Genomic DNA, 26,042 nt, shown 5'->3' on the forward strand with positions numbered 1-26,042 from the left:
AGTGTACTAGGTAAAAATGTTTACACGGTTCTTACAGTTTTCAATAGAAACTCATCTCTAGTCCTTATATATTCATATAGCTTACAAGTAACAACTATTAGTGGTTTAATAACAAACTTTGTTTAAATCAAACATAAAATTTAAGTAGCTATAAAAGTGTAAACAACAAATAATAATATAAAAAAGTTAAGATGCATTTGCTAAAATTTTTTGACATGTTTGTCAATAAGTACTCATATAGTGTGCTAATTAGATGTAGTGAAACAATGAAAGGACCAATTAGATGGTTATATAACCGTCTTACTTGTCATGTTTACGTAAATAAGTTTATTAATCTGCTTCTTGACTAAATATGATATTCGATGGTTAAAGAAAGTTTAAAAGTTGAACTTTTCATTATTATTTCTAAAGCAGAATATGTCTTCATGATGAAAGCGAAGTGAAATTATTTGAAAAATAAAGTTCTCCAAAACCAAATCATATCTACACATTTTTTTTTTTAAAGTTTGTTCTTTAATTATTGTTAATAATTATATTCTAAGTTTATTCATGGTTTCAAGTCAAAGTCAAGGTCAAAATAATCGAAATGGTCAAACCAACACTTCATATTAAACAGTTAAGGCTTGGCCGTTTAGCTCAATTCCATGGCGCAAAACATATTCTGGTTTTGAAAAGTATTGTTTTCTATAGTTAAAACAAAGCCCTTCCTAAACAATATTTTTTTCATAATTTACACAACTAAAGGAATAATTCGTCTTTGACGTTTTATACAGTGTATGTGTATATTAATAAAAAATAAAATAAAAAATACAGATTTATTGTTGTGTTAGAAACCCCGTGATAAAAAAAAGGTTATGATAGTATATACATATTTGTGAGAGGTATGTAAGTCTTTTCTGACCAAAATCCATTAAGTAAATATAAACTAATGAACTCCTCTTTATATGCTAGGGAAGACAATCAAAGTAAATACTAAGATAGGGTATACAATTTCAGATAATCGGGTCGGCTATAAATGATCTCATACCTAAATAGCATCTCAGATGTTTTGGCGGGATTCCTATTGGACTTGAGTATTTTTGTCATCCCTAATAAGGTCGGGGCCAAGAAAAACACTATAGACCGGCAATGGATCAACAATTATCATGACAACCAACCCAAACCGCATCTGCATAAGCATGTATAGGAAAACTGTCAGAGCGTCTGATTGGCAACCCATGAGAGGTGGTACACTGGTACCCACCTTGAGGTATTGTAAATACGTTTGGCAGCGATCTTGTGGTGATTTATAGATGTCTGCAACCGGGGCATCTTTTTAACCACATATTCTATCTTAGGACGAATCAAGAACAAATGCTATAAGGCACCACGATTTAATAAAGAAAAAGACAAAGTAATATCAACATGACGTAATATATCCAGTAAATAGCGTTGCATTAAGATGCTGTAAAACAAAACAAAAAGAAAAAAGAAAAAGAAATGAAAAATATGATGACTTTATAATGCTTTAAAACGTTAATAACAAACATTCAAATATATATAAGTATATAACTTATAAAGAATGAGTTTTATATTAACAATATCTTCATATACGTACACACATACATGTATTGATATACATAGTTTAGAGCAAATCAGATTTAAAAAACATATTCCAAAAGCTAAAGGTATGCCCCATTCAACAACCAGACCATTGCTTCCGCTCCACTCCCAAGATAAACTTTTTGTCATTTTCATCCATTAATAAAAAGTTTGGCTCCCATCAAAAATAAAGATGGGGTGGCCCAAATATGTATTAGTTGTTAATAATATATAGAAACCCATGAATCTAGTTTATAGATGATCATGTGATGTGATCCAATCCTTATATTCTTATGTACTAATGATTAGACTTAATAATGATTCATTTAACTACATATACAATAAGTTTTTGGTCCCCTTGTAGCTTGAATTACAAGGCCATATCCACATATTGATTCTTTTAATCATTTAGGTGTTTATGGCGTGGTTTTGGTTGGTGAAATTGTTTGAGACGAGTATTACTTTCGTTTCACAAACAGTTTTTTTCACTTGTTTAAATTGACGCTTTCTTTTCATACCGGATTGAGAAATTGGTTTGTGGATTTATTTAAAATTATAATGCTATCAGACATACACCTTTCACTTAATTACATATAATGTGGTATATATATATATATATATATATATATATATAATGCCGCGCTTTGTTCACACTTGTTGAGAGCATTACCTTGCATTTGCTACTGTCATTTCGTCGTGAAAGGTATTTATTCTTTTTGATTGATTTGCGTATGAAGGTTTAGCTGTAACATCATGATTTCGCCGTTTGGATGAGGTGAAGCACGAGCAGTGGATTTCATTTATAACTGAAATTATTGAACCAATCATTCATATAAAACTTATGGATGCATTATTTGCTTATGGGTGTTTTAGTATTAGCTATCCCGTGTAGTAATGCTATAACTCTATGAGCCTGTAACTAGAGAGTCGTACTAAAATGATTTGGACTTGATGCCAATTAATAAACTAAAAGAAAAAAGAGAAAAAAGAACATAAAGTAACTATTTGACAATATTGTTGTTAAGCTCTCGGGATCTTAAATTCCCTTTTATAAATAGAACTACTTAACCAACATTTGTCAGTATTCTATATCTTTATTTCTAGGCAACAGGACCTAGTGAGCAGAAAACTTAGATTCATGCATCTATTTTTTAGGGTCAGTTTTATATTTATATAAAGAGGAATAAAAATGAAAAAATGAGAAAATTTTGTTGTAAAAAAAACCCTTTAAAAAATAATTAAAAAAAAATCCTTTCTCTAATTGTATTTTTCTTTTTGTCACAAAAATCCTACTGGCACTTCTCAGTTTTTTTCTCTTTTTGTATTTTAACTTTTCTCTAATTTTTAATGGCAAAACTATAATAGAAAACTATAAATATAAATGTTTTTATGCTTTTAAGTTAAAACATCTTTTAACGGCCAACGAATCTTCCAAATAAACTATTGGCTAAATTAACCACATCGGAATACACTTGCCTTCGGATCTGAGAACATCCCTCATGTAAGACCAACGTCGTGAACACTCGCCCGATTTAGTCTCATTGTTCTAATCCCAAACATCTTTTATATATTTGTTATTTTTCTAAGCCATGCCCTAAAATCTAGAATATGTCAACTTTCAATATATATTATGAATTTATTTTTGCTATATTATTTTACAAGTGACGTTTTTAACTTTTCTTGTTCACTATTGATCACAATTCACAAACATTGCGGCAATCCATATTTTTGAAAAGTTTAATGTAAACATATAAATAATATGAAATTCAAAACAATATTCATTATTTTTATTTCAACCAATCCAAAAGTCCAAACATACAAACCACATATAAAAATAAGGCAAATTGAAAAGAAATATCACATCTTTTATGTATTGGTCGATAATAATCCTACATTTAAAAATCACTATCAACAGTTCAACTATTTTTGTTTTAATGTCCCCGTTAAAAAAACACTTGACGTCGTTAAGTTTTTTTACGAGTTTTAAACTTATGTTTTAGGGCTTTTGATCGGAAGAAGGATACGAGTCAACTGATGTAAAGCTTATCTCGAAACAATGGTTCAAATGGCTCGATTTTTGTTAATTAGAAACTCAAACACCTGAATTGAAACACTGCTTCGTCACTTGGATCACGGTTTCGAGATAAGCTTTACATCAGCCGACTCGTATTCTTCTTCCGATCAAAAGTCCTAAAACATCGATTTGAAACTCGGAAAAACTAAACGACGTTAAGTGTTTTTTTAACGGAGGACCATTGAGACTAAAATAGTTGAAAGGTTGGACCGTTGATAGTGATTATTAAATGTGAGATTATTATCGGCTAATATACAAAATATATTACCAAATAATCTATTTGATAAAATGAAAATTAACTCAAAAGGTTAAATTTTAGCATTTATACTCACTCAGATTGGCTGGGACATTGGTTTGATTATATTCCGATATTTTTGGCAATTTCGAACTATACAAATATAAACACACTAAAATGGTATGAAAAATAATTTAGAGTTAACATCACGGGAATGCAGTATAATCATGCCCACACCACATGGTGTTGTTTTGAGCTAACGACAATGCTTGTGGGTACCCCTCACATGTGTGCTTTTAAGAAAATAACAACCAAAACCGGTCTCTTTTATCGATGATTTAACTGTTTTACGGTTAAACACGTTAGTACCACTGAAACTTACGGGGCCCGCCAGCATTCTGTTAATCAAAAAAATCAGGTATTTGTTGTTGTATCTGCTAGGCATGTGACTTTCAAAAGATTATAATAGAAAACTAGTAAAAACAAAATTTAAACCTTAGATATCATTGCGTCACCCCTTAAGTGTTAACTTACTTGAAAACATGTATACTATACGTCTATACCATGCCGTCATACCATATAATAAATTTGTCTAATACCTTGTTTAATAAATTTATGCAAACCTAATATGGTATTACGTTTTCAGTTCTTTAAATAAGATCGTAAAGATATTTGGTATTAGTTTATAACTAATAAAATCGAAAAGTATGAATGCTTTTATTTCATTTGAAGTATTTTAAATATGAAGAAAGTGAAACGTAACGATGGTTATTGTGGTAAGGCATGCTTGCGGTTTTGACGCTTACATTTCAATATTTACGTCCATCTTTTTTAGTGCTCAGTCATCTGTAACGTGTTTGGTACTTTTTACTAATTAAGTTAATACTTATATTAAGTTTGCATGAAGTGACTATTATATTTCTCTTATTGTATCTACTTGTAATATATTTCTAGATATATGAATTCACTTGTTTTGCTTCTTTTAACGTGTGTTATTGAGTGATTCTATATTTACATGACCCCTCCTTCAATTGTACATTATACGACGAAGTTCCATGTGTCGATTATAACCGAAATGATGTTCACGACCTCTCTTGCTTATTGTATCTCACCCAATTTATAGTCGTAGCTATCTCTCCCTATCGTCTCGCTCACTCAAAAATTTTCATCATGAATCGTCGATGCCATGATTTAATTGCAGTCATGACCTAGTCCCTTCTCTTGTACTGTTTGAAGTGGTCGCCACCAAAGAAGATGAAGAAGAAAGCGGGGTAGGGCTAGGTTTAATTTTGTTAAAAATATTTGTTTAGAGATTTAATGTAAAAAATTAGGTGATCGCACAAAGGATCAGACGTGTTATAATGGGAAAGTGAGGATTGTAGATGTAATATTTTGAAATTAAGAACCTAAACCAAAATCAAATTTACCTAACACAATGTGGTTCATAACTTTTATCAAAACCAAAAACTCGTCTATTAAAACGTGTAACAGCTTTATGCCCGGGCATTGAAATATAAGTATGTCCCAAAGGCATAAGTGTGCTTCATTTCTAAAGTGTTAAAACACTCAAGCCCCACCCCTTCTTGAGTTATAAATGAGACTATGGTAGCGTGTTTATGTTTATTTGAGTTAAAGGTTTTATGCCCCTTTATTAAAAGTAGAAGTTTGTTTGCATTTGTATATTTTTGGTGATTAAAGTGTTCTACCAATATTGTTGGGGAATTTAGTGTTGTTGATATCACTTTAGTAAATTTGAATTTAGTTAAATCAAAATGAAATTATAGTACGTGATACATATTAGAAGATCCGAGGTAGGCACTTATTTGGGACTAGTGTAATCTTAGACATCAACGAACCCGGGTTTCAAGGGGCATGGTCGTTCATGAGATTTCAGATGCTCTATGTGACTTATATAAACAAACAAAAACATGAGTATGATGATAATGTTATAATAATAAACAAAACAAAATTACTATATGATCTAGAGCATTCACAATAGGACGTTTTGATGTTTTTAGAGAGGATATAGAGGGTAAGGTGAAGGAAGGAGGGGGTGATGTAGAGGTAAGAGATGAGAGCTTTGTTATTTTGTAAAATGATTATGTACCCGAAATACTTTAAGTTGAAAATGAAGTACATCTTCGGACTAGTTTTACACACACTTTCATATATTTTTCACTAGAAAACAAATTCTCATTTTTGTCATACTTTAAGCATCATTTGGTCACTGATTTTGTAATTAAAAAAATACTTTAATCTGAAAGTGAGTTATACGTTAATTGGAAAACGTTTTGACCGTTTAGAATATACATAATTTACCGACATCAATATAAACAAGCATGCATGTTACTTTTAAAAGAAATACAAATCTTCAAGAGGTTTATTAGTAAAAAGTGAAAGATCTTACGTCTAACATCAGCTTGATGTGATATTAAGAAGCAAGACACAGGAATAAAAAAGACATGGGTATAAAAAAACATGTATTGATGTCTCAAATGATTTATAATAAAAAGCATGAACATTTTTGTAGCTTTTGTTTGCAGGAGCCTAGTTAACAAAGACACACACATATATATATTTTTTTACTTGACACTGTATAAATGTTAAATACATATAAGCTCGTAGATTCAAGAATAAGAATTAAGATTCATTTTAAGAATCACTTATAACGGTCTCACCTGCTAACCTTAAATTAGAGCCATCATTTTTTTAATGTTGTTTTCAATATCCAAATAAGTTTCATTTTAAGAATCACTTATAACGGTCTCACCTGCTAACCTTAAATTAGAGCCATCATTTTTTTAATGTTGTTTTCAATATCCAAATAAGTTTTATTTGAGATAGAGTTAAATGTCCATACTGATTTTGATATTTCAAATCTCACTCATATAACGCCATCAAAGATATTTAAAGCTCATTTTAAAAAGATATATTTTCTCTTCTCTAAAAGATAAACATAAAAATAAAGCTTTTTAAACATGTTCACAACTAAGAATAAGCTTGTATAAATCTTTGAAAGACATTATAACAATAAGAACAACATATATAAAAAAGGTGAAGTGTAATTATTTTATTCTATCATATATATTCATAAACAAAATCAATTTTAAGCCATTTATGAAAAAAACGCGTATAATCCTCTTTTTTCCTAACTTCTCTCTCTCTGTTTTTTTTAACTAAAGATAACACTTAAAAGAAATATGTATAAATCTTTACTAGGCTGGCTCTTTTCTGTCAATTACAATCATCCAAAACGTGTATAAATGTTTATACGATTCTTCTAAATTTTTATTTAGAATTAGTTTTTCTAAATAAAAAATTATTATTTTTTTTAAATATACATCCCATAAAAAATGTGTCAATTCAAAACAAAATCCAAGAAAAACATACCAAAACAAGAACATCCAATTACCAAGAAATTGGAATCCTAAATCACAAACTCAAATGTTTAACCATTTCATCTTATTCACTATTCTTTTTTCTTTTTCTTTACCCCATCATCACTACCAAAATCACCTTAAAAAGAAAACAAATCACTTTCATGCATAATTTATTATTACACCACACTAACATTACACAACCATTTATTAATCATAACATAGCATCCAAGGTTTTATTTCCATATAATATCCAAATATGGTTCATTTTAATATATCAGATTTATCTGTTAAATCAATTAAATCCCAAAAAGTGAAGAACCCTAACTACCTCTCTAGCTTTCTCATGTCCTTATTAACTCCCACCCTTTAAATACACACCTACTTACCAAATTAGGCACTTTCTTGAAAAAAAATAAAATAAAAATCTTTACTTTAATTTCAACATTCAAGATTATTATTATTATTATTATTCAGTAATGTAGCTATATAATTTACTGTTTTTGTAAGGTGGGTTAGAATTTAGTAAAGATTGTTTTTTTTTTTTATTTTTTAAAATTAATTTTAGGGTTTTAGTTTGATTTGATTCTTTTCTTGGATCAATGTGAGTAAAGTTTGAAGCTTTTTAATTTGGGATTAGTTAATGTTTAATGGGCTTTGATTATTAGGTGAAAAAGTGAAGTTTACAACAATCTTTATTTGATTCTTGTCTTGGTCATCAATCTGTTTGTATATATTATAAATAAGTACATGTGTGTGTGTATGATATAATTTTTGAATATTATATGCAGGTTAATCACATGGGTTATCAGATGCAGATGAAAGTGACTGTTTCAGATTGAATCAAACTGGTACACACTCCATATCTCTTTATCTTTTATGTTTTATCTCTCTGTTTTTATTTTCTGTGAATTTATTGTGTTTTTGTTTCTTGATTTTGTGAATAAAAGATTAGTCTTTTAGTGATTGCTTCATTTTCTTGAATTATATGTATGCTGTTTATAGTAAGAGGATTGATGAAGATGAAGATGAAGATGATGGAGATAATGTTTACAAATTTAATTATTTTCGGGTTTTTTATTATCGGGAAATCGGAGATTTATATCGTGACAATCGAAGGTGAACCGGTAACAAGTTATAGAGGCGGTGTTAGTGGTTTTGATGCCACTGCTGTTGAATCCGGTGAAAAGCTTGATGTTACGAGGTTCGTGTTCTTGAAACCGTTTTTAGTTGATTAATTCATATAATGTTAAAGTTATGATTACTTGAAGATGTGTTTTAACTTTTGGTATTGACTCAGTGACTCGGTTTCGTCATATTCGCAACACCTCGAACTTAAACACGATACGCTTCTCGAAACGTTGTTCGATGAAGGAACTTATACGAAACTCTACAGTTACCAGCATCTTATTAATGGTTTTGCTGTTGACATTTCTACTGAGCAGGTCAAACCTTTGACTAGTTGACTCTTTTTATGTTTTTCTTCAACATATTAACCTTTTGAATTATCATATTAATCACCATTTTTATGAAAATGCAAAATATTGGTTTTTCTGTCACAAATTAATCACCATTTTTACAACTTTTTTTTTTAATTTTACACAAGAAAGATGTTATCTTTGCAATGAAAAGTCAAATATGAAGGTTCGAAAAGTCAACCTTTCTTATATGTACTATGTATCCATCTATAAACAAGATTCTTGAAATCCCGTTTTCTTAAACGAAACATATTATTTGTAGGCAAAAACGCTTAGACGGGCCAATGGTGTGAAATCAGTGGATAAAGATTGGAAAGTGAAGAAACTTACGACACACACACCGCAATTTCTCGGGCTTCCGACTGGAGTGTGGCCCACGGGTGGCGGGTTTGACCGGGCTGGGGAAGATATTGTGATTGGATTTATTGACTCAGGTATTTTTCCACATCACCCAAGTTTTGGGAATTATGATACCGAGCCATACGGGCCTATTCCAAAATTTATAGGAAAATGTGAAGTTCATTCTGATACAAAAAAGAGTTTTTGTAACGGGAAGATTGTTGGAGCACAACATTTTGCAAAAGCTGCAATTGCAGCCGGTGCGTTTAATCCTTTGGTTGATTATGCTTCACCTATGGATGGTGATGGTCATGGAAGGTTAGTTATTTATTTAATACAATTATAGAAACAGTGCTACCTCTGTGGTTTGAGTTTTTGGAAGTCAAACCTATTAATCTTTAATAACAAATACATCACTTGTATGAATTCTTTGTATATGCAATGCTCATTATAGAACTAGATGTTGAATTTGTGTAAAAGGTATAGTTGGAAGTGAACCCGTTGACTTCAAAAGTCAAAGTGTTTAAAAAGAGTTACGGTTTGACTTTTTGATGCCAAACCTTGTAAGTTTGTGTTCCCAAACACACAGCGTCGGACACACCTTTTGAGTTTTTATGGAATTCATGGTTATTTTGAACTTGAAATGAATATGTTTGACCCTAAAAGTCAAAATGTTCCAAAGATGCATTATTTGAATTCATGGTCAAAAGTCAAAACAAATGTTTGACCCTGATATTGTTTGATTTGACAGCCACACTGCAGCAATTGCAGCTGGAAATAACGGGATTCCAGTGCGTATGCATGGATACGAATTTGGAAAAGCAAGCGGAATGGCTCCTCGTGCCAGGTAGGCGTCAAGTTTGACCCGTTTAGTCATAAACGGGCCAATTCCTGTTTTTTTCTATCTCTAACAGGTCAAAATTCTCCCAAAGTGTGTTTTAAATGTGTCATATTTGACACTTAGTTAACTATAAAGAAAACACATTTGGGGCAAAAAGTTACTTGACCCGACCCATTACCCAATCCGTATACACATTCTAATATGTGAAAAGAAACATGTCTAAACAGGATTGCTGTGTACAAGGCGATCTACAGGCTGTTTGGAGGATTTGTTGCTGATGTGGTTGCTGCAATTGAGCAGGCTTTTCATGATGGCGTTGACATCTTAAACCTGTCAGTGGGGCCCAACAGTCCGCCCACCACGAGAGCCACCTTTTTAAATCCGTTTGATGCCACCCTTCTTTCTGCTGTTAAAGCTGGCGTTTTTGTTGCACAAGCAGCCGGAAACGGAGGCCCGTTTGCAAAATCTTTACTATCTTACAGCCCGTGGATTGTAACCGTTGCTGCTGCAGTTGATGACCGAAGATATAAAAACCATTTAACGCTCAGTAACGGGAAAATCCTAGCTGGCATCGGTTTGTCACGTAAGTGATTCATTATCTATAATAAGCTAGTAACTGTAAAATAAAGAAATGATTTTTTTTTCATCTAAAAACTATTAATCTGTGATGTGTTGCAGCTTCGACACGTTTAAACCAGAAGTACACGCTTGTTGCAGCTAATGATGTTGTGTTGGATTCTTCGGTTATGAAGTTTAGTCCAACTGACTGTCAAAGGCCCGAGGTTTTGAACAAAAATTTGATTAAAGGGAATATTCTTTTATGCGGGTATTCGTTCAATTTCGTTATCGGGACTGCGTCGGTTAAAAAAGTGGCTGAAACCGCGAAGAGTCTTGGTGCAGCCGGGTTTGTTCTTGCGGTTGAAAGTGTTTCACCGGGTACCAAATTTGACCCGGTACCAGTGAGCATACCCGGGATTCTCATAACTGATGTTAACAAGTCAATGGTATTTTTCAATATTTAATTTACAACTTTTTTTATTTTTATTAAAGTTTTAAACTTTTAATTGGTTATCATTTTGTAGGAGCTTATAGATTATTATAAAGCGGGTACTTTACGGGATTGGACAGGGAGAGTGAAAAGTTTTAAAGCTACAGGAAGTATTGGGAACGGGTTGGAGCCGATACTTCATAAATCAGCGCCGGTTGTTGCGTGGTTTTCTGCGCGTGGGCCCAATATTAAAGATTACAGCTTTCGTGATGCGGATCTTTTGAAACCCGATATTTTAGCACCCGGTGCGTTAATTTGGGCTTCTTGGTCTCCAAATGGCACTGATGAGGCGAATTACATAGGTATGAGCTTGATTTGGTCACTTGCTTAGGTAAACGGGCCAGGCAGAGCCAAACCTGAACCAACGAAACCTCGGCTCCTTGGCTCGCTCGTTACGCTTGTTTAGCTGGCCCGCTGTCTCGTTTAAAGTAAAGCCACATTTTAATATATATATACACACACACACATACACTTGTTTAGCTGGCCCATTGGCTCGTTTAAAGTAAAGCCAAATTTTTATATATATGCATTACACTTGCTTAGCTGGCCTATTGGCTCGTTTAAAGTAAAGCCCGAATTTTAATATATATACATTATAACCCAAAAGCATTACCTATATTCTTTTATTGAGTTGGCTCGATGAACTACGAGTCGACTCGAGCTTTATACGAGCCGAGCTCAAGCAAAACATTTCAGCTCGTTAACATAAACGATCCGTTCAACTGCCATGTTGGCTCGTTTGTCGACTCATTTAAATTAAAGCCCAAGTTTAATATATATAAATTATAACCTAATTTTTTGTATATAAATCATAAACTTTGTAGTTTATAAATTATGTGTTATGTGCTATGTTGCGTGTATTCCAAAATTATTAATTTTTTTCTTTTTATATACCTCTTTATGTGTAAAAATATAAAACTATTAAAAAAATAATAATAATAAACGAGCTGGCTTGACAGTCGAGCCACAAGCCTACTCGAGCTCAACATTTCAGCTTGTGAAGATAAACGAGCCAAGCCGGAGCGCAACCCAGCTCGGCTCGTTTACAGTTCCAGTTCCAAAATGCACATTCAAACACCCTCTAACTTAAATTTGGACTCGTTAACCAAAAACATAAAATGAAATAGTGACGGTTTTTGCGAACAGGAGAAAACTTTGCTATGATGTCGGGAACAAGCATGGCTGCACCACATATATCAGGAATTGCAGCCCTTATAAAGCAGAAGCATCCACGTTGGAGCCCGGCAGCTATTAAGTCGGCTTTGATGACAACATCAAACACACTGGACCGGGCCAAAAAGCCCATTCTTGCTGAACGATATTCTGAGTCGGAAACAATGACATTTGTTTCAGCTACGCCTTTTGATTATGGAAGTGGCCATGTTAATCCCCGAGCTGCTCTGGACCCTGGTCTTATCTTTGATGCAGGTACATTTTGACTTTAAGGTCAACCATATGAGATTTGACTTTAATCTTACATCATCATAGTACAACTTTCATGAAAATCATGACTAACCTGATTTCCGTTTATAAATTCTGAAATGGAAACATATTATAGTTTTGCATACAGTGTCATTATTTGTAATATATTTGGCTTTTAAAAGTAACAGGTTTGACTTATGCTGGTCAAAATCTCAGGTTATCAAGACTACCTAGGATTCTTATGCACAACACCCGGAATCGATTACCACGAGCTAATAAACTACATTCACCATCCGTGTAATTACACCCTCGGTCACCCGTACAACCTAAATACCCCCTCAATCACAGTCTCCCATTTAGTCAGAAGTCAAACCGTAACCCGAACCGTCACAAATGTCGATGAAACCGAGACGTATAAAATCACTGCAAAAATGGCACCAGCTATAGCCATTGAAGCAAACCCTTCCAAAATGACTATAAAAGCAGGCGCGTCACGAAAGTTGACCGTGACTCTGACCGTGCGGTCAGTGACTAACAGTTACAGTTTTGGTGAGGTTTTGTTGAAGGGAAACCGGGGGCATAAGGTTCGGATTCCGGTTGTAGCCATGGGCTATAAGCGGTAGCTTGGGTTAACTCGGGTTAGCTCGGGTTTGTTATGGTGTAAACTGTAATGTTATTCTTTTGTTAAACAGTTGGAAAATATTGAAATAATATTATAGATAATGTTAGGTGTATTTATGTGTTAGAATTTGTAGAGAGAGTTGTATAAGGTGAATGTTACTATCAAGTTTTGGTGGTTTACTATTCCTGTGTGAGTCAGGCTGAAGTGTCAAAGTCAATATAAACGGTTTACATTCATTTTTAGAAAAACTCACTTAGGTATGGAGGTATTAGGGGTAATTCTAGACACGGCAAAAGTTCAAATGACATTAACCTAACCATAGCTTTCATAACCAAACCTAACAAACTATGGTTTAATAAATAAAGGCAAATTGGATTTTAATAATCTCAACTTAATGCAGTTGGCCGATAATAATCCCAACTTAAAAAATAGTTGTCACCGGTTCCAACTTTCACACTGTTTGTTTTCATTGGATTATGTTCAAAAAAACTTAACGGCGTTAAGTTTTTTTCCAAATTTCAAATTGATGTTTTCGGGCTTACGTTCGGAATGAGGATACGAGTCCATTTATGTAAAAGTTATCTCAAAATGGTGGTCCAAACGACTAAAGGATGCTTCAATTCCGGTGTGTAAACTTTTAATTAACAAAAATTAAGTTGTTTGGAGCACCGTTTCGAGGTAAGTTTTACATCAATCGATTCGTATTATCATTTCGATCGAAGGCACTAAAACATCAGTTTTAAATTCGAAAAAAACTTAATGTCGTTAAGTTTTTTTTAGCAGTGGTCCAATGAAAACAAATTGTTTGAAAGTTGGGACCGATGACAGCTATTTTTTAAGTTGAGATTATTATCGGCCAACTGCATTAAGTTGGGATTAAAATCCAATTTGCCTTTTTATTTATTATTATTTTTTTAAAGTTAAAGATAGGCACACAATGACACATTCATCCTTGTACCATTCTTATCATGCCAATCCACATTAAAAAAAACATAAGCATAGATGACTTATAGAATAATAAAAATCCATCATGTGTGTTAACTGTTAACTATAAACTATTGACACAAGGATGAGTGCCAAAGAGCCCACAATGATGCTCTAAGTACTCCCAACACTTTATTTACAACTAATGTGGTGATTAATTATATAAACAATCTATATATAATAAATAGTTAAATGAGAGAATAAATAATTAAATGAGAGCCTCACATGTCTTAATTTTGTGAGTTCTTATTTTCTTTTTTCACTTATTAAATAAATTTGTTTCCCATTTTCCTTTTTTTTTAAAACCTAAATATGTGTGTTTTCTCCTATTCTTTTTTAGTTTCTAATTTTTTTATTACTAACCATTTATTACAAAAAAAAAGAGTTTATTGAATATTTTCTTTATTTATCATGTGTAAATACACGAGTTTCTAGCCTAGTTAAACACAAACTAGATTCAATCTAGAAAATGAAATAAATCAAGAACGAATTGAAATAACTCACCAAAACGTAAACGATGAATTTGAATTTATTAACTCTCAATCTTATAACCAGAAAAATGTAACTCTAATACCGACTACAAATCTAATCAGCTACCACAAATTAAATACTAACTCAATAATTTACCCATAATTGATTTAATTAATTAACTCAATTCCATAACTTGAAAATTACGTCCAAAAAGTTGGCGATCCTCTAGAACTTGAATTTACATAAAATAAAATAAAATTAAAGATGCTTTCTCCCCAATTTTCTAGATGTATTATGTCTTTAGATTCATGTACGAACGATCTATAGCCATGAAATAATTCGCATCTTTTGATTGTGTATCAAACTTAGTCTATTACTTTAGAAAAACATGCTAGAAATAAATGCACGAACCACAATTTGTTTTTAAGATTCATGTTTTCTAAACATATATTTTTTTAATTAAAATAATTATTATTTTATTTTGGAATATCTCCGTATCACAAATGTAAGCCCAAAAGTAACGAATTTCACAAAGCATTGAACGAATGCCGGAAAGCCACACGGTTTCGTCGTTTTCCTATTGCTTTCATAGTTTCACACACAAGTTTTCTCCTCTCATTTGAAAATCTTAGGACAAATATTTGTGAGAATATTGCATGTATAGTCCCCATCGTTGATCCAAGTTAGTTGTTAATGGAAAATCTATCTCATTGTTCCAAAACGTGTTGTTCCGGACAAGCAAGCCGGCCCACGCCAGACAGTCTCAGGCCCATCACGTGACAGGTAAATTAGCCCCACTCAGCGGCAAGGTGATTGGCGCTTTGGATTGGTTTCGAACCCACGACCTCTAGGTTATTATTCCAAGTCTTACGCCCCCTTAACCAACTGAGCTACACGACGGGGACAGAAAATCTATCTCATGTTTCATTCATGTGAAGGTAATTGTCTCAACTCAAATTTGAAGCCCCAAAAGAATAGTCTTTCATGCGAGTACTTGCAACTCTTCAGTCGTCTATCTAACGACTTCTACAATATGCTCGAGTTTGATCCTATATTATCACCCTAATAAAATTAAAGGTTCGGTTCTAAAAACCAAGGCTGATAAAGTCAACATTGGGAAATATAGAGTTTGAAAGACTAATTTATTAAAGTTTCAAAATTTGAAAAAGCACATTTACCATCAGATGAATGTCACACATCATTTTTAATAAAAAAAAAAAGTAACTAGAATTAACAGCGTAGACTAAACATGCAACCATCTACGAGCATTCATAACACATCGTTTATATCTTCAATAAAAAGAAAAAAAAATAACTAGGATTAACAGCATGGACTAAACATGCAACCATCTCAGAGCATTCATAACACATCGTCTATATCTATATGAGTGGGTTATTTATATTGTATAGAGTAGTTGTAAGTGATTGTGAGCAAAGAAGAGATAAAACATTACTGTTCATGCGTATATTTTAAAAAACAATGTTCATCCTCTATAACTTTTTAATGATCATTGAAAGTGGTTGTGAGTTGAGGAACACGAAAATGTAATGATAAAAGTATATGAAAAAAAGTATTATTTAATTGAAAATGAGAGAGAAAATGTAGTGATTTTTAGCGTAATTATAAAGGTAGAGATAGAAAACCCTGCTTGCGGTGTGCGCATATATTGTATATATGTGTGAACCCTCAGTGGCAAAAGTGAATTGCACTAATTGTGACGTTATTTTACTATTTTCGTGAAAATAACGTTAAAAGTGACAGAAGGTTAATCATGCATCATGTGATGGCGTTGATAGCTGCAAGACAAGGTACGCACACCAATCGGCGATGCCCCTATGGTTGAGTGCCATGTACTATCGAGCCTGATGTCTCATTGAAAGTAGTATCTCTCTATTCCTACGAGGTAGAGGTAAGGATATCTGCATCTTACCCTCCTCAGACCCTACAATAACTTTGCTATTAGTATGATTTATTAAGTACGGTGATGACATAGGGATAGAGAATCTATCGGGAATGGTTCACAAGAATTTAGGGGGTGTTTGTTTTTTCTTCAAACATCTTCAAGGGAGCTAATGTCTGCAGGCGCGCAGACATTACCCTTGAAGACTGTTTGTTTTTTTTCTTAAAACAGATCTGAAGTTATCTTCTTTCATCTTAAAAGAAAAGCAAGGAAATCTTGCTTAAAACATCTTCACAAAAAAACCCTACTCTTCTCCCTTTGCAGCCACCCTCTCATCCACTGCTCCTACCACCGTCCGCCAACACCACCACCCACCGTACGCCGCCACCACCACCCCCGTACCCCGCCGCCACCGTCCACCACCATCCACCGCCACCACCACCGTCCACCACCCACCATCCATCACCACCACCGTCCACCACCCACCATCCATCACCACCACCGTCCGCCACCACCACCACCATCCATCACCGCCACCACCACCATCCATCACCCACCACCACCACCATCCATCACCGCCACCACCACCACCATCCATCACCGCCACCACCACCGTCCACCACCCACCATCCATCACCACCACCGTCCACCACCCACCATCCATCACCACCACCGTCCGCCACCACCACCACCATCCATCACCACCACCGTCCGCCACCACCACCACCATCCATCACCACCACCGTCCACCACCCACCATCCATCACCACCACCGTCCGCCACCACCACCACCATCCATCACCACCACCGTCCGCCACCACCACCACCATCCATCACCACCACCGTCCACCACCCACCATCCATCACCACCACCATCCATCACCACCACCACCATCCATCACCGCCACCACCACCATCCATCACCCACCACCACCACCATCCATCACCACCACCGTCCACCACCAACCAAAACCATCCATCACCACCACCCATTGTCCACCACCACCATCCACCGCCACTACCCACCGTCCGCCGCCACTACCACCATCCACCACCACCACCTTCCACCACCCACCAAAACCAAATCGGCATGGCAAGCAAAGACTAAAAACTAGATGTAACTTGAATAAATGACTTCTATCTTGTGAGATAAGTTTGACAGTTATGCAGACAGTATCAGCTTATAAAAACAAACAGTCTTATATTTTCAGCTTGCAGATCTTCAGACCACATCTTCAGTTGCAGACATGAAAACAGATGAAATCAGCTTGCAGACAGTTTATGTCTGCAAAAACAAACAGCACCTTAAACTAAGTTTGCTACTTTACAAATATAAGCACCAAACTTGCAAAATGGTCAAACCATAGGAACCATTTGTGCAATTTTCTTTTTTGAAATTAAATTAAATGCTTCGTTTGCGTGCCATTGTCAAATATTCTCCGCCATCGTCATCTTTCACATCCTTAAAGCCTCAGCTTAACTTCTTATTCGATCATCACGTTTTCATTTTATAACTAAAACCATACGATTTAATTCATTTACTCTAATTCGGTCTTCAATTTATTATAATCCTGCAACAATGGAAGTCAGTCAGGTGAATCAAAACCAAGACGAAGAAGAAGAAGACTTCACCGCCGTGTTAACGTCGCCGTTATCGTTAGACTCTGACGCCGGTAACGATTACAGAGCACCGAATTTGCTGCAGCGCGTGTTTAGTCTCTTGAAGAATGTATGGCCTGGATCTGATCTTACTCGCTTCTCGGTATGTTTATTTATTTGTAATTGAATTGTTGAATTTGTTTTTATATCTATTTATGTTTAGTTTAGTTATTTACTGTATATCTATTGTTAGGTTTCACTCCTATTAAATGAACTGCTATTTCACATTAAAATCAAAACAATTACAATAAAGTGACCGGCAAACGGGCAACAAACTGCTATTTAAAGTTTTGTTGACTTTTGACCTAGAAGTAGTTGATGCTTTATAGTCATTGAACCGAACGTTCGACAAACTGCTTGGCTGGAGGCCTGTTTATGTTTGTTTGGTCAACTAAATGAGCGGACACGAGGCGATGATCGTTCAATTGCGATCATTTATGCTTGTTTATGTTTGTTAAACGTTTTTAATTCTTTTTATGACTTTTCTAATATTTTCATATAAATTTAAGCTAAATTGTTAACTATAAAACAAATATATGTATGATTATCGTGTTATTAAGTTATATGTAAAATTAACATATGAATAATTGAATTTGAATGTTAAGAAAAAACATCAACACAAACTTGGTAGTTGTTAGTGTGACTGAACTGTTGACATTGACCATTTTCGGTTAGCCAATAATACATTTCTTTTGTGTGTTCTTGAACTGCTCATGAACAAGTTCGTTTTCTTAATGAATGAACACGAACAAGAAATTTAAGAATTTTGTGAACCGTTCGCTTGTCCAATAAAGGTGTAATGGACAAACATGAACAAGGTCTTGTGTGGTTCGGTTCGTAAGGTATCGTTTCGTAAGGTATCAAATGCAGTCTAATTATGTCAATTATTTGAGTGAAAATTTGGTGTTTTTGATCAATTTTGTGCATTATCTCGAAACACATGTGTCTATTTCTTGAAGACGTCCACTTCATTTATGTTAGGCTCGTAAGGTTTTTCTCAAAAAATATATAAAAGGTAATATAAAATTTATATATTTAATTAATTTAATAATAAACGAGCCGAGCATGAGCTTGAAAAAACGACTCACGAGCCGATCTTGAGCGCTCGTAAATTAAAAAGAGTCAAGCTCGGGCTCGGCTCGTTTGCAACTCCAGGTCTAATGATCTGAACACCAGAATTTATTATAAATTTTGGCCTTGTTCTTTCAAATTCATTGAGTTATGCCAATTTTTCGAATCTTGCAACTCTGTGCTTAAAATTGGTTATGTATTGAACGAGCTCCTTATAAGATAATAACCGACTCATGCTTTATCTCAAAACACAAGTGTCATTTTCTTGAACATGTCCATTTATTTATTTATTTATATATTTTCCTAATGAATAAATGTTCAATAATATTATGGTCCATTTCAGTTACCAGCCATCTTCAACATCCCCAAATCACAGCTTCAATGTTATGGAGAATCAATATATTGTGTCAACAATGAAATACTTAGCAAATGTACAAATGGTGAGACACCACTCGAAAGATTCACATCAGTTGTTGCTTGGAGCATATCCACCGTTAGACCACTAATGTTCGGTGTAGCTCCTTATAATCCCGTTCTTGGCGAAACTCACCATGTCTCACGAGGCAACCTAAACGTGCTACTCGAACAGGTAACAGATGGTTGATCCGTTGACTGTTGTTTGACTTTGTCATGTGTTTTAATGTTTTATTCTTCCTGCTGTTTCTTGCACATCATCCACCTGTGAGTGCTCTTTATGCTACAAATGAGAAAGACAACATTGAAATCACAATGTGTCAATATGCAATCCCTAAATTTCAAGGTACCTGCATTGAAACTCGGGTTCTTGGTAAACGAGAGTTAAAGCTAGTGAACAAGGCTGAAACTTATGTTATGAATTCACCAAATCTTGTTATAAAGTTTCTTCCTGTGCCTGATGTTGAGTGGTTGGGAAATGTCACGATTAAGTGTCAAGAAACCGGGCTTGAAGCGCATTTGTGTTATAAGGGCAATTCTTTTCTTGGAAGAAAAGGAAATTACAGGTCGGTTAGAGGAAAGATTGTATCTTTACCGAATATGAAGACCGTTTATGAGATCAATGGTCATTGGGATAGGTATAAGCTTGAATGATTATAAGATGATAACATATTAAATAAGTTTTGAATGAATTATGTTTACATGTGTGACAATTTTGTTCTTTACACAGGACTGTGGCGATTAAGGATGTTAGAGATGGAAAAACGACATTGATTTATAAGGCGAATGACTTGATTACATCACTGAAAACACCTGTTGTCAAGGATTCGGAGGTATAAACTTAAACTTCTACATTTGAAAAGAAAATATAATTATTTTTTTGTTACAATTAAACGAATGTGTGCGTGGAACAGGGATTGTGCGTGAGTGAATCGGCTGTCGTATGGGGAAAAGTTAATGAAGGAATATTGAACAAGAAGTGGGATAAAGCAAATGATGCAAAGATAGCCATTGAAGAAAATGAGAGACAAATGGCAAGACAAAGGAAGTTAAAAGGTGAAAATTGGGTTCCAAAACATTTTGTATTATCCGGTTCTAAGGAAAACGGTGACTCGGATTGGGAGGTTAAACCGAGAAATTTAAAACTACCTCCCGCTCCAATCATTGTTCCTTTCTAACTCATTTTTTAATTATATAATTGGTATTCGTTTGTAAACAAAATAATGTTGGTTAGCAAGGCATTGGTGGGGTCTGTAAGTTTTTGTTCATATGGTAAAAAAATAAGTTATAACTAATAACCATGAAATTAGATGGTTACAAAAGCTGAGCCTTTGCAATGGCTTTAACATTGAACTCTCAAAATAGATAAAGTACACGTGCGGCCTTAAATACTTGGCCAAACAAAATCACTTGATAAACAGCGGTTTCCGAACGTCTATTCACAATGCCGACTCATATGAGCTTCGACTGTTTTAAGAACTTCACAACAATGTGAAAATGTGTCAAACCGAACCAAAATCTAACGGGTTTGATTTGACCCAAAAATCATAATAAAAATCACCACCATATGTTTTCGTACTCAAAACAACGTTAGATTCGTGAAAAGATCGATCATGCGGTCTTGGGTCTCGGGTAAAATTTTCTTGCAAACAAGTAACATGGTCGGTTGATCCCGTTCCACATACAAGGCATGACCATAGTTTTCTTCTGCAGAGTTTAAATATCTTTTAACAATAATCCATAATTAGTAAACACAACAGAGATCAAGAACAAAAAGACATAACTTTGCGTCACTTGTAACATGAACACTCTGGGTAATCGACTGCAAGAATAAAACAACCAAAACATGATAAAATCAAAACATTATGGTGTTATGAGTTGTTTTCATCTTTGTTTAACATAATCATACCGATATATTTTTGATTAGCTGGTATGAGATGTCGTGCTTGTTGTAAGATTTCGGATGCCATTTTCCTTCAGACCAATCGACGTGTGTTACTGACCAGTTTGCTATCCCGTTTGGATCAAGCATCTGAATATCGAAATTAAAAAAAAAAAAAAAACTTGATAAAAGTTCAAATATTTTCTACCAAACTTGTTGAAGTTAAATAAGCTTACACACATGGAAAAAAGTTGGCAAATAATGTTCATCCGCATAGCAATTGCGCCCGTCCATACCTGGCTGCAAAATCAAAATCAAATCAAATTAAACTAAATCATCTTTAATGGAACTTATATTGGTATATGAACAAGTTAAACAAATCTGTGTAGTTAGATTTTCTTTCAAATATTAAATATTAGATCAACAAAATTATATTGAATTTACTGTCTCAAAATCAATTCAACTTTTTTTTTTCAATTTCAGCCATTTGAAATTGTTATTTAAGACAGTGAAGACCCAACTTTTACAACATTAACAAAAAACTCTCGATGTGCGAAAAAGGGTACGAAAAAACGCCATTTTTGCATAAAAATTCACAAAGATCACAAGAAAAGAAATCATACTTACTCTGCAATAATCTCTGAATTTGCTGTAGTAGAGATTATCAGCCATAACTATGATTGCGTGTTGACGTTTCATCGTGAACCACTGCACAAATTTAAAATAAAAACTTCAAACAAATTACAGATGGTGTCTAAAATCATTAAACTTTTTGAAAAATAACCAATGTTTAAAATATGCAAAATATGATAAAGTTTAGAGCTTGAAATCCTAAAAACAAATACCTGTGCACCCTTCCTAAAGAATTTCTTCTCCACTTCAGGTAACATATGGTCTGAGTATCGACTACTTCCATGTGGACCCGGATCATCAAAGCTAAAAAAACAATAAAAATGTATGTGATTAAGAACTAAGAAGTTAAGAGGAAAGGTGTTTGACTTCCAAAGTCAAAGTGTTCATACCTGTCGATAAAGCTGACGTTTGTGTACATAAGATAATTGTACACATAATCAAAATCACGCAATGGCACACAGCTGAAACGTAAAAGAACAAGAATATTATAATTCACGGTCAAACGGTCAAAACTAATTTTTTTAGCTAAAATAAAAGCGGGTCAAACGGGTCTCTAATGGAAACGGGCTGAAAGTTTCTCAAAATGAAATTAAACACAAATCAAAAAGTGCTCGCGGGTTGGCCCAAACCAGCCCGACGCGTTTCAATGTGCATTGAAAAATTACTACTTTTGACTTATTACCTATCGGAAAGTAATACAAAATGACGATTGTCTGGATCTTTAACTGCATTTGCAAGAAGTCGTTTTTCTGCGTCAACCATGGAAATTTTCCCCCAATCTACCTGCAAAATAGTTTAGTTAGAAATTGGAGAAATTAAGTTCATGTAGTTAACAACCAAAAGCATAACAAACCTTGCCACTGCGAATTTCACGATTAACGAAATATCGACTAGTATGTACGGGTTTTTCTCTAGATGCATGAATATGAACCGAAAATCTACCTTCATGCCCCTAAAATCACACAAAAAAATAACTGTTCAAATTAAGTAAATGATTCTAAATGACATATTTCAGTTTAAGGGCCAATAATAAAGTACTATGGGTGTTAAATAGGTTGTGCTCATGGGTTGGCGGGCTGAACCCGACACGAACCTGAAAATCGTGTTAGACACACGAACCCGAACACGATCCATTTAACAAGAAAATTTTATTTATTTTTTGCATATTAATACAATAACTTTATAAACAAATGTTCAAAAATATATAAATAATTTTTTTTAACTCAAAAACATGATGTTAATTTGTCTTCTATCTTTTAAACTTTGGCAAGTAAAACCCAATAAGCTTAAGTTATAACATAAACATATATCCTTTTAAATTTATTCAAATAAGCGTGTTAAACAGGTCAACCCACGCAACCGCCAAGTTAACCCGAACACAATCTTTTTAGCTAAACGTTTTCAAGGGTTTAACCAAAAACTAGCCCAAACGTATTAAACGGGTCAACCCGTGAACCCACCAAGTTGACCTCAACTAGGCCTGTTTAGCTAAACAAGTTCACAGGTTCTACCAGAAACTGACCCAAACACGCAAGTCTCGTGTCAGAAATCAACACCGCTAGTTGTTACAGGTTATGCTAATACTCACATTCTTATTCGATTATAAACCACAAGATACCTCAAAGAATTTTTCCCACAACAACTCGAACGGTAACGATCCCGGGCTCATAAACATAAACGCAATCTTGGGATTACTCGATTCAATCGATGGTATATCCAAAACATTTTTAATAATAACACGCGAAGCAGTCTCAGCATCACTTAATTCTCTTGCAGGGGGGCGGAAGCCAGCTATACAACGTGTTACAACTCGAAGACAAAATAATATAGCACGCACCTGAGTTTTGAAGTGGATAAACATAGGCAAAAATAAAGAAAACACAAACAAATGATAAGAATATGATAATCCAAGTTGGCTTCTTTAATCGAGCTCGATGACGAGGCGGAGAAGGCATGTCTTTCATGTGCTCGCCTAAATGTTAAGACCACTCATCGCGCGTTTACATCAATGAAATATCAAACTTTATAATAGTATTGAATAATTGAATAATGTCCAACCACCTGCAGACAAGAAATATCAAATATCTTACTAAATTTATTAAGTGTGACAGCTATATTATTAAAACTCAAGATCCAAACAGTTATATAACAGACAGTTAGATTCAGCCATTCAGGTCAGCAATAGAATATAAAGAAATAACATAAAACTTAAAAACACTTTAACAACCAAATCCAGTTCCTAATTCAGACATTGCATATATAATTTATATATAATCAAATTAACCTTCTCTTTAAAAGTTGAGCAAAACCCAGATGAAAAAAAAATCAAATCTTTATAATTATATTAATCAAGAACATTAACCAGTTTAACAATGGTCAATCTTTTTTACAAATTGAGCAAGACCCAGATGAAAAAATTGAATCTTTATAGGAATTGAGCAAAACCCAGATGAAAAAATCAAATCTTTATATTAATCAAGAACACAAACCAGTTTAACAATGGCTAATCTTTTTTACAAATTGAGCAAAACCCAGATGAAAAAATCAAATCTTTATAAGAATTGAGCAACACCCAGATGAAAAAAATCAAATCTTTATATTAATCAAGAACACAAACCAGTTTAACAATGGTGAATCTTTTTTACAAATTGAGCAAAACCCAGTTGAATCTTTATAGGAATTGAGCAAAGCCCAGATGAAAAAAATCAAATCTTTATAAGAATTGAATCTGATTCATACCTAATTGAGCTGTTGAAACCCTAATTAATTAAAAAATAGATGTTTTCTTGAAGAAAACAAGATCTTTAAAATGGGCGTTAAGATCTGGGTCTGGGTGATGAATGAAAGATTAATAATATGATTGGTGGTTTTGGATTAGTGAGTTTACAGAGCCCAAAGCACAAGAACAATTCTGCCGGCTAAATGTGGGTCATATTATATTATATTGTAGTGATAGTTAAGATTAAATAGTAATGGACCACTGTCTATAAGAACCAAACCAAACCACTTCCACTTGATTTGGTCTCATTTTGGGTTTATTACTTCATTGTTCATACTTCTGACATCATGTTTATAAGTAAGTCATTGGTTGTCACCCATTTGTGTTTCAAAGGTGATGATGATCAAACCCACTACCAACCACATGTAGCATCTTGGACATTAGAGGTGTATAAAACCGGTTTGACTCGAACCGATTCGATTTATAAACCGGTTTATTGCAAGAGAGGCCGACCTGTCTAGGTCGGTTCGGCCCGGTTTAGAACCGGTTTTCGCCAAACCGGTTAGGTTTTAAAACTAGTTTGGTTATTCATAGGGGGAACCGGTAGTATGGTATCAAAACCGGCAGTTTAGGTCGGTTCATGAACCGGTTTGGGTGAAACCGATTTCCTTATCAAACCGGTACGGGTCGGTTTACCATGAACCGGCCCCAAACTGGTTTTTTTATACACATCTATTGGACACATGGGTACCCTATTTACCATTTTTAACCCTTAAGAAACATGAAAAAATATAATATTTGGGACGATTTGTTTACAAACTTGTCTTGATGACTTGTTTTTGTTCAATAGACTCATTTGGGTGATCTACTTGTTAAGCTCGTCTATGACCTATCTGGGCTAGTTGATGTTATTTGATTGGAGGACAAACACGCTGGATGAGCAAAAAAAACGACAACAACCACATGTTTGAAGGAGAGATTTCTGGAACTGTTGATTTGTGGATACATAATCGGAGACACATTGAGAAATATATTAAATGCAATTGGTTTGGTTATTATTCACTTTAGAGGACGTCATTTCTTTTGTAAACAATATGAAATTGAAATGGTTAAAATAGGCATCGATGACTTTAACCCAAAAACTCGAAGAAAAAGAAATTTAACATCACCAACCAGCAATCGTTATTATTATGAGTTTGATAACTTATACATGATATGCAAATCTAACATCCGCTTTAATCAAGTAAGACTGAATTGCTTACGTGCACGAGTACTTTGAGCGGGTACGCCTG

The 26,042-nt window shown here is 34.1% G+C and overlaps 2 protein-coding genes and 1 pseudogene across 3 annotated transcripts; 2 read left to right on the forward strand and 1 right to left on the reverse strand.

The window, feature by feature from the left end:
- The first annotated feature begins 8,000 nt into the window (after positions 1-8,000).
- On the forward strand, positions 8,001-13,132 carry LOC143630942 (subtilisin-like protease SBT2.6). The gene is made up of 10 exons (XM_077099819.1): positions 8,001-8,118; positions 8,273-8,471; positions 8,568-8,712; positions 9,008-9,402; positions 9,836-9,931; positions 10,153-10,508; positions 10,604-10,929; positions 11,008-11,275; positions 12,120-12,401; positions 12,612-13,132. Exons 2-10 carry the CDS (start codon positions 8,284-8,286, stop codon positions 13,016-13,018), a joined length of 2,463 nt encoding a protein of 820 aa, XP_076955934.1. The 5' UTR covers positions 8,001-8,118; positions 8,273-8,283; the 3' UTR covers positions 13,019-13,132.
- A 4,819-nt stretch (positions 13,133-17,951) lies between these two features.
- On the forward strand, positions 17,952-20,742 carry LOC143630896 (oxysterol-binding protein-related protein 4C-like). The gene is made up of 5 exons (XM_077099788.1): positions 17,952-18,134; positions 19,446-19,692; positions 19,767-20,154; positions 20,247-20,349; positions 20,431-20,742. Exons 1-5 carry the CDS (start codon positions 17,952-17,954, stop codon positions 20,692-20,694), a joined length of 1,185 nt encoding a protein of 394 aa, XP_076955903.1. The 3' UTR covers positions 20,695-20,742.
- A 518-nt stretch (positions 20,743-21,260) lies between these two features.
- Positions 21,261-24,038, reverse strand: LOC143630897 (glycosyltransferase BC10-like; annotated as a pseudogene). Its single transcript, XR_013153257.1, has 9 exons — positions 23,650-24,038; positions 22,885-22,983; positions 22,714-22,814; positions 22,421-22,492; positions 22,244-22,334; positions 22,026-22,106; positions 21,639-21,698; positions 21,426-21,548; positions 21,261-21,338 (listed from the first exon to the last, which is right to left on the reverse strand). The product of XR_013153257.1 is annotated as a glycosyltransferase BC10-like (transcript).
- Between the last annotated feature and the right edge of the window lie 2,004 nt (positions 24,039-26,042).

This window comes from Bidens hawaiensis, unplaced genomic scaffold, assembly GCF_021521415.1.
Source record: "Bidens hawaiensis isolate Kalapana, Puna unplaced genomic scaffold, B.hawaiensis_p1.1 tig00005851_1, whole genome shotgun sequence".
Lineage (NCBI taxonomy): Eukaryota > Viridiplantae > Streptophyta > Magnoliopsida > Asterales > Asteraceae > Bidens > Bidens hawaiensis.

What these genes read in the sequence shown, in the direction of transcription:
- LOC143630942 (XM_077099819.1), top strand. Translation starts at nt 8,284, where the DNA reads ATGAAGATGAAGATGAAGATGATGGAGATAATGTTTACAAATTTAATT. An exon ending in CTGATGTTAACAAGTCAATG is followed by an intron (nt 10,930 to 11,007) that starts GTATTTTTCAAT and finishes ATCATTTTGTAG; the next exon opens with GAGCTTATAGATTATTATAA. An exon ending in TGATGAGGCGAATTACATAG is followed by an intron (nt 11,276 to 12,119) that starts GTATGAGCTTGA and finishes TTTTGCGAACAG; the next exon opens with GAGAAAACTTTGCTATGATG.
- LOC143630896 (XM_077099788.1), top strand. Translation starts at nt 17,952, where the DNA reads ATGGAAGTCAGTCAGGTGAATCAAAACCAAGACGAAGAAGAAGAAGAC. An exon ending in AAACGTGCTACTCGAACAGG is followed by an intron (nt 19,693 to 19,766) that starts TAACAGATGGTT and finishes TCCTGCTGTTTC; the next exon opens with TTGCACATCATCCACCTGTG. An exon ending in ATCAATGGTCATTGGGATAG is followed by an intron (nt 20,155 to 20,246) that starts GTATAAGCTTGA and finishes TTCTTTACACAG; the next exon opens with GACTGTGGCGATTAAGGATG.